Here is an 11735-nt window from a genome sequence, read left to right as displayed (position 1 = left end):
CAGTAGATCACCATCTATAGGTAGAAACATGAACACCGATATGTGCATGTTTACAATGCTACACCTGTGCCTAAACCACACGATAAGCACATTTATCTAAATAAAATATACTGAGGTCAATGCTGTGGATCACTTTACCCTAAGTGAACTCTCGTGCTTCCTAAACTTGGGTCCAATAAGACCAGAGTCCTATATGACTTCCAAAACCAAAGTGTCACAAGGCTGGCCTTCCCCTTCTATAAAATACCTTCCTTCTATCCTCAGTTAGAAAAACTATTAATTAAATATACCTTCTTAATTCCTATGTAATGCCAGTCTCACCTACAGACTCCTGCATTTCTGTTCCTCTCATTTACTTCTGCCATTCCCTACGTTTGGAGCAATGGTCATTTTCTGAAGTATTGAGCTGCTTCTTTCTCTCCTCTCAAAAGTGGGTCTTAAAGTATTCTTTCATACTTCTTATTCATCTTTAATAATTATTCCATACCTCCCCAAAAAAAAAAAAACCCATGCTTTTATTAGCTTCTAAAGCATGGATCTCTAAATTTTGCTATCCCATTGCTGACAATGTTAAACAAATAAGACTTTTCAGGAGATGGCAAAGCTGGTTTGGTCAGACTCAAACTTTTTACCTTCTGCCTCTGGATGAGCAACACCAGAGGGTCTCTCAAGCGAGATGCCACCTGTAAGCATAAGGTGAGAATTACAGCTCCAAAAAAATACTATCCCTCCATGCTGTCTACTATGAAGGCTCGGCTAAACAGCACCGATGCAAACCACCTACTCCTCGCCAAAGGGGAACGTGCAGAACTCAGGCACAGATGCACGACCTTTGACAATAACTCGTGGGTTTTTCAGAGATGTCAGCACGCAGCTCAACAGCACCCTTTCCTCCCTCGAAAAGGCAAACACTGAGCATTTCACTGGCTGAAGGAACACCCGCTCCATAAGCCAGCCGTTCCCCTACGCCTCGGCAGAAGCCGCATTTACTTCTCGCACGTCCCCACTCCCCCCCCTCCATCCCCAGCCGCCTCAGAGAGGCGCGAGGGCGAGCTGCTGCGCCCGGGCCCCCCCGCTAGCCCAGCCGAGCTGCCCTCCCCCGCCAGCGGGCCCCGCGCCTCCCCTCAGCTCGCTCCCGGCGGCCGCATCCCCTCGCCCCCCCCGCAACCGCCGTCCGCAACCCAGGGAAGCGACGGAGGGGAGGCGCGGTACACCCACCCCCCGCACTGACACGGGCGAGCCCCCTCCCCGGGGCACGGCAGCGGCGGCCAGGCGGCCCGCCGAGCCCTGAGGTGAGCCGCCGCGACCCAGCCCCGCCCGCCGCTCCGGCACGAGCCCGCGGCTCCTTACTGGACACAACTGGCATGCACGCGCTTCCGCGTTCGAAGCGGCTTCCGGCCTCCGCTGCCTAGCGCGCGCGCCCGTAAGGCGCCGCAGCGCGCATGCGTCAGGGGTGGGACCTGCGCCTGCGCAGCTCCGCCCGCGGCGCGGCGGCGGGCCGCGGCGGCCGCGGTTGTGGCCGTCGTCCCGCCGGGGCACTGGCGGGGGGGCTTTTGGGGGGGGGATCGGAGCGGGCCCCTGGTCCTCCTCGGAGGTGGCGGGAGGCAGGTACGGCGGCTCGACAAGCAGCTTTACCTCAGGAGAGACGGCGGCGCTTGGTGCTGAGCCGCGGTTGGAAATGGTGCTAGCAGCGCGCAGGGGCCTGGCCTGCGCCGCCCAACCTGCCCCGGGCTCGGTTTTACCCCGGCCAGCCCTGTCAGAAGTGGATGCTCGTTCAGTTTTTGTGTCCCTGCTCACACGCATCCCTTCATGGCACGGGTAGAGCTTATGTCTCAATCGCGGCAGCCCAGGGAAGTGGGAAAACGTAATGGTGGGGTATTACCGGTGACAAGCATAAGTCTTGACATGCGGGAAGGCTGACTTTTTATTCTGGCAAAGAATCTAAGCATATGTTTGTTCGTTTTTGCAGAAGGAAAGAGGCAGCTGGAAGACTTGCTCTTCAACCATGACGGATTGCTGGGAAGCAGCTCCTCAGCAGTTATGTCTGGGAGACAATACCTAGGAACCAAGAAGAAGAAAGATCTTGGGCACCATAGGCCTCTCTTTTACAGCCTTTCAGTTTTTACCCACTGTGATTCTCTTTAAAGTTTCGACAAAGTGCATAGCATAACATACATGATCCTCCTCGATCAACTTTACACAACCCTTACCAATATTTAAAAGTACGGTCTCTGTTTTTCTTTAGATTGCTATGTTTTTTCTTCTGGTTGTGTGTCGTAACTGAGGCTGCAATATGAAATTTAGTAGAAAGCTGATTATTTTTAAAACTGACACCACATACTGAGGTTTTCGTGGACAGACCTTCCAGGTGAACGGCCAGCGGTGCTCTCCTTGGACTGCAGTCCCAGAACTGAAAATTGTAAAGAGTTTAAACCCAAGTGCTACAAAATGGAACTATGGTCAAGAAGTATCTGATCACTTATAATAGAAATGTTTAAGTAACCAGAGGTGATAGGAAAACAAAATTCTTCATAGATTTTTTTTTTTTAACGTGCAGGTTTTTTTCAAAATCTATGATTAGGCAACATACAGTATTGCATACTTTCTTTTCTTCCTTGAAGTTTTTCCTGTGCAACATCGTATAGAATACTAATTTCCACTATCCCAAGCATTTGTGAGCTAAGTGCTGGATATGCTGGTCCCTCTCAGGCCTGCTGTAATTTCAGCATTTTCAACAACTGTCACTTGTGAGTTTAACTTCAGGCAAGAGGGTATGAGGAGACTGGAAGTTTGTGGTCTTGTACAGGTAAACGTGAAAGTCACACTCATCTGCTGGCCTGTCAAGGCACTTGGAGCCACGTTCCTATTGAAAATGGTGGATTACAGTCATCAAATTTTACATAGTTCACGTAAATTGGTTACAGTCACTCACTCATATTGCTGCTCAATAAAATGCTTCCCTTTTAGGATGTTAATAAGATCCTGAGGGATGTCTGGAGATAGAACAAATCTGTAAAATAAGCGTAAGTCCTAAAAATCGGTCGGCTACAAAGTAGATGGGAAGGGTGACGCCTCCTGAACCTCACCGCGGCATTGGTGTGGAGCAACGTGCCCGAAAATGTGCTGTACAAAGTGAATTCCCACCACGGCAGGTCCCCATTCCGATTCCTTTTCTCCCAGCCCCTCTCTCCTTTCCTTCCACTCTTCCCTCCGGGATTTTTCCATGCCCGGAATTCCCTAAAAGCCCGAGCCGGAGGCCGGGGAACACGGCACAGCAGTACTAAGCCACCCCCAAGGTCGTGAGCGTTGCCTATGGGCTCCTACTGGGGGGGGGGGGGGGGGAAACTACCAAAAAAAAGAGGTTTTAGGTTTTACCTTGCGGATTATTGATAATTCGGTGCCGGAGCCGGCGTGGACAAGCCGGAGTGCAGCACTGCACATTCCAGCGCATTATTTCAATTAGCTGAGCGCTCTTTGTTGCAAGGTGGAATCATTCACTCCCCGGGAAAGCTTTTTTATTGAATGCTTTCTAAATACTCGCCTCGGTCACGTCGCCGGCAATTGAGCCCCTGTCACTAGTATTTCTGCCGTGACTTTGACCGGATCAATGACTGGGAAAGGCATTGAGGACACATCGATACCGCGGGGTAGCCGGCAAGCGGGGCTGGGGTTCTGGTTCTCAGTAGTAAGGAGAAACCGGTAACGAGCAGATAAACGGCTTTTTCTTAACGCTTGGCGTTCTCGGGGAGGCTTCAGCGAGTCTGCTGGCTCCACTCCTCCAGCCCGAGTTGATGGAAAGCCGAGCGGGAAGGCAAATATCTCCTGGGTATTCCATAAATCTGGAGTGAGATGCGGCCGGGAGAACGAGAAAGTCTGTCCTAAGGCGGGCGGGAGGAGGCTGCTGCTGTAAAAAGTTGCTTTCCAACTCATCCAGGATTCCGTTCCTGAGCTGAGCCGTGATGCAGGAGCGAGTGGGGAAACCACGTCTGGAGAAACCACTGCCCTGCAGGGAGATTGATCTCCCCCGGCCTTTTTTTTTCTTTTTTTTTTTTTCCCCGAAATACTAGCACTTCACAAAGTAATTAGAAAAGCTTGAGGTCTGGGGTTGTTTTCTTAAATCCCTGCCGTTCTCTGAGCAGGCAGCGCCGGCGGTATGAGGTGCCGGGGGACTGCGGAGCTTCGGGGACGCCCTGCCAGGACGAGACGCTCCATCCCTCGACGGAGCGGCCAGGCTGAGCGTTTTTCCCCTGTCCTGGCTCTTTCCTGAAGGTAAAACAGGGATTTTAACTGAACCTGGAGTTCAAGGACGCTCCCTCTCACATTTCACCGTCTTAATAAAGTTGCGAAGCGCCTACTCGCTCAGCTTGCTTACCAAATCCTGAATTAATAAAGTTTACTTAGTTATTTAAATAGATTAAATGTCACATCTTAAATGGAAGGGGAAGGTTCTACCTTACTGACCTATTTTTCATTTCTGATTTAGAAAAAAGGCAAGATTAGCATGGATATTGCGTTTTCAAGGACCTCGCCACTATTAAATAGACTGTTAAGTGCATTTTATGGCTGACGAGTCCGTTCCCAGCTCAGTCTGGAAGACGCGCTAAGCTCATCTCTGCCTGCTACATTGAACATTCACTGACTAAAATGCCTGGTGCGGGTGGAGTACGCGGTGTTCTGCACCTTTTAAGTAGGTAACGCTTAATGTTTTAGGACTAGTAAAACGTAATTCAATAAAAGTCCCTGGAATAGAAGTGTGGGCTCTCAAGAAAACTGGATGGCGAGCGGCTGGCCACTTGCAGGGACTGGCGGCTCGGTGAAGGGGTGAGCTGGAGGGAAGGGCTGCGGAAATGGCGGGGCGGCTGCGGGGATGCTCACGGCTCCGGACGGAGTCTCCCCACGGAGACTTAAGCTCCGCGGAGGTTTAAGCGGGCGAGTATCAAACACAGCCCCCGGGGGATGCACTAAACGACGGCGCCGTGCACGAGTCCAGCCTTGTCCGCGGCCGCGGACCCGCCGGCTCGGGCGGCGTAACTTCCGCGCGGTACTCGCCGCGTTTGCTCAGCCTCTGCCTTTCCAAGTCGTTTGGTCGTGCACCCCCAAAGCGGCCGGGGGGAGTCCCCCTCCCGGGCCAGGCTGAGCTCCCGGGAGCAGGCGAGGACGGGCCCCGAGGGACGCCCTGGACACGAGGGAGCCCCAGGAGACAAATTGCCCTTGAATTCCCCGGTCCCCCGGCAGGAGCCCCCCCTGCATTCTGCTGTCTCCAGTGGGTGATTTCCCCGGCCTCCTCTCCGTGAGACAGACCGAGAGGGAAAGGTCTCTGGACGGGCATCTCCCCCCGTCCCCAGCCCCTCTCGGCTGCCCTCCCGCAGGTCCGGAGCGGGGTCTTCCATCTCACCGGGGACACGGCCGCTGGCCCGCGGGGCTGCCCCCGTGTCCCGGTTGTGCTGGCCGTACAGCTTCGGGGATGGGGTGGAGGGGAGAGCCCTTACGCTGGGGCTCCTTCCTGAGAAACAACGTCCACGCGCGAGAAATACACTTTTTTTTTAATAACGGCGAAAGATCTTTTCTTGCCTTTTCAAACCCCCGCCAGCCTGTCACTTGCAGCCCCGCTCCGCGCCCGCGGAGAGGTCACTTATGCTATAAATAGGCGGCGTGGAGAGCCGTTAGCGCGGGGGCGGCGGGAGGGGAAGCGCAACTCCCCCGACCGCGCAGCGCCCCGCTGCGAAGGCGTGAGGGTTCCCCGAGAGACCCCACACCGGCCGAGGAAACGGCCCTGAGGGGCCCATCCCGTCCCTTTTTCAAGCAACGTGGTGGTGTCGAGGTTTAGGGCCAGATCCTATCTCCAGCCCGTGGCACCCTCCCCGGGCGGAGAGGGCACACGGGGCGGGGGGGGGGGGCGGGTCGCGGGGATGTGGTGCTGGGTAAACTCCGGGCGGCGCGGGTGGTCGTTTTCCCGGTGCCGAGGATCTGGTTACTTCCAATACCCCCCGGGGACCGCCATGACACCTCTTACACTAACGGGCATCTGTCACCGGCCGCGTCAAGTGTTGCCCTATGAGTCCGACACGTTTGTGGAAGGAAAAAGAAGGGAAAGAACAAGAAAAAGACTTTTTTGTTGACTGGCTGAAGCGAGTGGCTGAGGAAAGTTCGCCGGGAGATGCTGTCCCAGGCCCGCCGCCGCTCTCCCGCCGTGGCCGCGGAAGGCTGCGCTGCTCCCCACTGGGCACCACCGTGCAAACTGCCCCCCCGGCCAGGCTGCAAACCCTCTCCCGTTTGGGAACCGATTTCTCGCACCCCCGGGGCCCCCGAGTCCCGCCGGTAGCTTCGCGCCATCCGCCGGGACGCCCCTTCCTGCCGCCCGCTGCAAGACAGCTCCCAGCCCTGGTCCTGTCCCGGGCGGCTGCGGGCACCGGGGCAGCTCCGTGCCCCTCGGGGCTGCTCCCGGCCGCCCGGGGCTGCGGGGGATGCTCCCGGCCCCGGGGGGGCGCGCCCGTTCCCCGCGGGAGCCGCCGCGCCCCCTGCAGGCCCCGCCGCGCCACTGCAGCTCCCTGCCGCCGCCGCCACCGGCAGCCCTCACCTGCCCGCGGGGCCCCGCTGCCGGCCCGGCCCCGCGGCTGCGTGGAGGCCGCGGCTGCCCCGCAGGGAGGCGGCCGCCGGGCCAGGGGCCGTGCCGCCGCCGTCCGTCCCGAGCCCCGCGCCCTCCCGGTGCTGCGCGGCCCCGGCGGCCGCCGCCCCCTCCCCGGGAAAGGCCTCCCAGGCCGCTCTTGGGGGCTGGGGGGTAGGGAAGAGAAAGAGCGGACGGGGCTAACCGGGGGGAAGACGCGCGTCCCGGGGCCGCGCCGGCGACGGTGGGGAAAGCTGCCGGTTCCGCCGGCGGCGGCGCGCAGATGCCGGGCCCGAGGTATTGCTGCTATGTGGGGAAATACGAGCGAGTAATTCTATAAGCAACAAAGGCCGGGGAATGGAATGAGCCCCGGTTATCCGGTGTCCCGGGAAGCCCTGGCTCAGCAGCTTCTTGAGCCCGAAAGTGAATTCAAGAAGAGGCGCCTTTCGCTTTTCCCAGGGGTATCGGCTAAATATAGCGATAACCTCCGCGCGTCGCGCAGGAATCACCTGCCATGTGCTGTTTGTGTAAAAGCGATTAGCCAGACACAACTGTGAAACGACTTCTTACTTTTATAGCCGCCACGCACAAACGGATTTAGCCCCGTCGGGTCTCGCCGCGCCGGGCCCTGCCTGACACCGACCCCTTCAGGTGCCCGATCTTCCCGTCAGATGATTTAGCGAGTCCTTATTTATAAAGTTCAAACGATCTCGTCACCAGGCTTGCTTGTTTTATTTTAGCCTATGTATGCGGAGGTATAAATATTTACTTAGGAAGAAATAATATCTACTGTTTACCAGGAAAGCAAGGACACTTTGATTTTTATTTTAATTTATTTATTTTTTTTAAACCGCGGGTGTTAGAGGTGAAATAAGCGCCTGGTTCCAGCTCCTCCCGCAGCGAAGCCCGGCGCCCGCTGCATTTTACGCCGCCGGTTTTCCTAACAAAGACAGCGCATTATTGGGGCGAAAAAGCAAAATTCACGAAGGTTTTTCCAAAGGCGATGAAAATGCAACGTTTTGCGAGGGAGAGAATAAAGTACCAAGCACTGTCAGCGCCCAGGAGAGACCGAGATCTCGCCAGACTAAATCTCCAAAGCGGGGTTTTAAATATTGTAAGGCACTACAGATTTTTTGTTGTTTTTTTGGTTTGTTGGTTTGTTTTTTCCTCTCGGCGGTCTCTTTATTTTAGCCCCGAAAATGCACACGAATGTATATTATTTCGCAGCTGCCCTTAAAACTTAGTTACTAGGAATTAGCTGGAAAAGGCTGTTCCTTTTCCGCGGGAACGCAGAGCCGCTGCTTTAACACCGAATATTTTCCTGACCTGAACGAAAGATCCGCGCTCAGGCACCGCACGGGCAACGGCTTTGGATTTATTTTTATTTTTATTCCCCCCCCGCAAAATAAATAGTAAACGTTGCTTCGAGGAGCTTTATTTAAAACCATTTCCCTTATAACTAGTCACGAAAGCCAACCCAAAGCCTACCTATTCCGGCCGGGAAGGGGCAGGAACCCGCAGCGCCGGGATGCGGAGCCGAAGCCAGGCTGAGAAGAAAAAAAAAAAAAAAAAAAAAAAAAGAAAGAATATATTTAGGGAAAAAATCAGGGCACGGTTGAGGGAGTCTCGCATCTGCCGGGGAAGGTTTAATTTTGGAAGAATCGGTGCGATGCTGGTCCCGCCGCGGCGGCCGCTCCGGCAAGGAGCGGGGGCTGTCGCTGCGTGGCCGCGGACGGCGCATCCTGAAACCGCGGGAGGTACCCGCGGGGCCGTGGGAGACCCGTCCGCACCGCACCGCGCCGCGGCCGCCGAAAGCCAAAGCTCGGCGGCGGGGAGAGGGCCGGCGCTCCGCGGCCGCACCGCTCGGTTCAGCAGCCCCCGCGGCTCGTCCTGCGGCGGGGTACTCAGAGATACGCCTCCAGACGGACACGGGCAGAGCATTTTAAAAATTTATTTACAAAGTTGTGTACAACACGAAGGGATAACATTTAGAATACATATATTCATTCATATATAAACAGACTTCTATAATAGAATGACAGCGTTTTCCTCCTTTGTCTCTTTTTCTCCAAAATTCTTTTTTTTTGTTCGTTCGTTTAATATTTAAAATTTCCCCCGCTTATTATTATCTTTTTTAATACTTTTTTTTTTTTTCCTCGTTTGTTCGTTTTTTCCGGATAAAACCGCTCGGAGCGCCGGAACCTTCAAAAAAAGTGAAAGTTCGCAGCTCCTAATCGCGACCGTCATTTTTCGCCTCTTTAGAAAAATAAAAACCCCGAAAGCAACGTCAGTGATTTTTGATACAAATATGTACAAGCGGCGGTGGCGGGGGTGAGGGGGCCCGGAGAGCCCGAGCGGGGCGGCCGCGGAGCCCCGAGGGGGCGGCCGGGGCTGCGGAGACCCCCTGGGGGGCTACGGCCCGGGGGCTACCGCCCGGAGCTACCGCCCGGGGGCTACTGCGCCGGCCATTTGGCCTGCACGGCGGCGGCGGGGGCTGCGGGCTGCAGGAACTGCCCCGCGATGATGTTGGTAGGCACGCTGAGGATGGGGGCGATGGCGGCGGTGGTCCTGGCCAGCGCCAGTGGCTGGTGGGCCATCAGGGCCGACTGCACGGTGACGGGCGGCCGCAGGAAGGTCTGGGCGCTGGCGGCCGAGCTGGCGGCCGGGACGCCGATGATGTTCTCGATGCTGAAGGAGGGGCGGCTGCTGGGCTCCGACTTGACGATGGAGCCGGCGGCCCCCAGGCTGTTGAGCTGCAGCTGGAGGCTGGGGCTGAGCTGGGAGTTGAAGGCTTTGCGGCTGAGCTCGCTGGACGGCAGCAGCGGCACGGCCGGCGGCAGCATGGGCCCCACCGGGGGGATGTAGGGGTACTGCAGCGCGGCGGCGGCGGCCGCGGGGTGCGTGTAGGCGCCGGGGTGCAGCCCGTAGGGGCGGCCGTAGGGGCCGGCCAGGCCGTAGGCGCCGAAGCCCTGCATCATCAGCGCCGTCTGGTCCCGCAGGTGCTCCTGCTGGTGCCGCTTGAAGCGCTTCCTGCGGCGGAGGAAGCTGCCGTTGTCGAACATGTCCTCGGACTGTGGGTCCAGCGTCCAGTAGTTGCCCTTGCCCGGGTTGCCGGGCTCCCGGGGGATCTTGACGAAGCAGTCGTTGAGGGAGAGGTTGTGGCGGATGCTGTTCTGCCAGGCGGGGAACTTCTCCCGGTAGTAAGGGAAGCGGTTGCTGATGAACTCGCAGATGCCGCTGAGCGTCAGCTTCTTCTGCGGGCTCTGCAGGATGGCCATGGTGATCAGGGCGATGTACGAGTAGGGCGGCTTCACCAGGCTGCTCTTGGGCTTGCTCTGCCCGGCCGCCGCCGCCGCTCCGCCGCCGCCGCTCGCCCCCTCCTCGCCGCCCCCCTTGCCGCCCTCGGCCGCGCCGCCGGGGCCCGCCTCGGCCGGGCTGCCGCTGCCGCCGCTCTCCGCGCCCGCGCCCGCCGGCTCCGCGGGCAGCGCCAGCTCTGCCGCCTCGTCCGGCGGCAGGCGCGGCAGGAGGGCGGCGGGGCTGCCGGCCTCGCCGTCGCTCTCCTTGCCCAGTCCGTCGTCGCCCTCGCCCACCACGTCGATATCCACATCCTCGGCCGCCGGGACGGCGGGGCCGGACATGTCGCCGGCGCTGCCGCCGCCAGACAGGGTCATCCCCGCTCGGCGGACGGGGCGCGGCGGCGGGGCCTCCCGCCCGCACCCGGCGGCGCGGCGGGCTCCCCCCGCGCCGCGCTCCCGCCGCTGCTCCGACCGGCCCCTGGGGCTAGTCCCGAGCGGCCCGGCTGCCCCCCGCCGCGCCGTCCCCGCCGGGCATTGGGCGGCCGCGCCCGCTCCTCTCCCGTCCGCGGCGTCCCGCGGCGCGGGGCTGCCCTGGCCGCCCGGTCACCTCCGGCTGCGCCCGCCGCCGGGCATCGGGGCTCAGGCGGCGGCGCTGGCTCCCGCCCGCCGCGATGGGCGCCCGCGGGCGCCGGGCACGGGGCCGCCGCCGCCGCTCCACCGCTCCGCTCCGCGGGCCGCGGCCCCGCCGCGCACCGCTCCGCCGCCCCGCGCCTGCCTGCTTTTTTTCTTTGGTGGTGGTTTGGGGTTTTTTTCCCCTTTTTTCCTCCTCTTTCCTGGGGGTTTTTCTCCCCCCTCCCTCGGCGGAGGGAGGGGACGGAGCTCCCGGCGGCCAGGCGGGGCGGGGGCAGGCGGCCGGGGCGTCGCGGGGCCTCGCTCGCCACTTTGGAAGCGCAGCGGTCCGGACTGCCTGATAGATTACTTTCCCGTTAAAGATATACTCGGAGGCGGCGCCACGTGACCGCGTGACGTCAGGCGCCCCGCTGTGAAGTCATGCAAAACTCGAGTTGTTTCATGGACTTGTCAACAAAGAGCAGCGGCGGCTCCGCTCTCCGGCCTGCCCGCCCCGTCGGGCCGCCCGGCCCGTCGGGCCCCCGGGACCCACCGGCCCCGGCAGCCGCCCTCCCCTCCCCCCCCTCCGCAGCCCCGCGCGGAAAAGTCGCAGCGCCCGGGACTTACCGTCGCTCTCGGTAGTGGCGGGGCCGGAGGCCGCCCCGGCCGGGCGCAGGCTCGGCGGATGCGTCGCCGTAATCGCGCTTAAAACCAAACAAGTTTGGGCTCTGAAAGCACTTTTCCGTGGTTTTCTTTCTTCTTTTTTTTGGTAATTTTTTATTTTTTAATTTTTTTTTTCCAACAGCAGCACCAGCTGGGAACGGAAGACCAAAGAATGGCTATTGATTAAGCTATTAGGTTAGTTGCAGGGAAAAATAAAAAAAGGCGTAAAATAACAAAGGCAAACTATAAATAAAGAAGCTTTTAGCCGGGTTTTTCTCCTCTTTTTTTCCTTTTTTTTTTTTTTTTCCCTTTTCCAGAGGTGTTAACGACTTAATCATTGCGGGCGTTAGCATATGAAAAAGTAGGAAATGAGGGAGTGTGTGTGAATGTGAGGACCGTATTGACGCGGCCCCAGGTAAGCCCCGGTCCGGGGAGAGGCGCCCGGCGGGGCGGGAGGGGGCCCGGCCGCCCACCACCGCCCCGCTGCGCCCCAGAGAAGGAACCGCCACCCGGGACCTCGGTCGCGGGTGGCTCCCGGGGCTTTGCTTTTTAATTCGTACCGC

The 11735-nt window shown here is 58.7% G+C and overlaps 1 protein-coding gene across 1 annotated transcript; it reads right to left on the bottom strand.

Moving 5' to 3' along the window:
• Positions 1-7088: 7088 nt before the first annotated feature.
• On the bottom strand, positions 7089-10275 carry FOXD3 (forkhead box D3; the record flags this gene model as incomplete). The annotated part of the gene is made up of 1 exon (XM_082003007.1): positions 7089-10275. One exon carries the CDS (start codon positions 10273-10275, stop codon positions 9058-9060), a length of 1218 nt encoding a protein of 405 aa, XP_081859133.1. The 3' UTR covers positions 7089-9057.
• Positions 10276-11735: the final 1460 nt, after the last annotated feature.

Source organism: Phaethon aethereus, assembly GCF_964289735.1.
Source record: "Phaethon aethereus genome assembly, chromosome: 8".
NCBI classification, from domain to species: domain Eukaryota; kingdom Metazoa; phylum Chordata; class Aves; order Phaethontiformes; family Phaethontidae; genus Phaethon; species Phaethon aethereus.
Note: the sequence above shows the minus strand (reverse complement) of the source record. Positions and strands in the feature narration are given on the sequence as shown.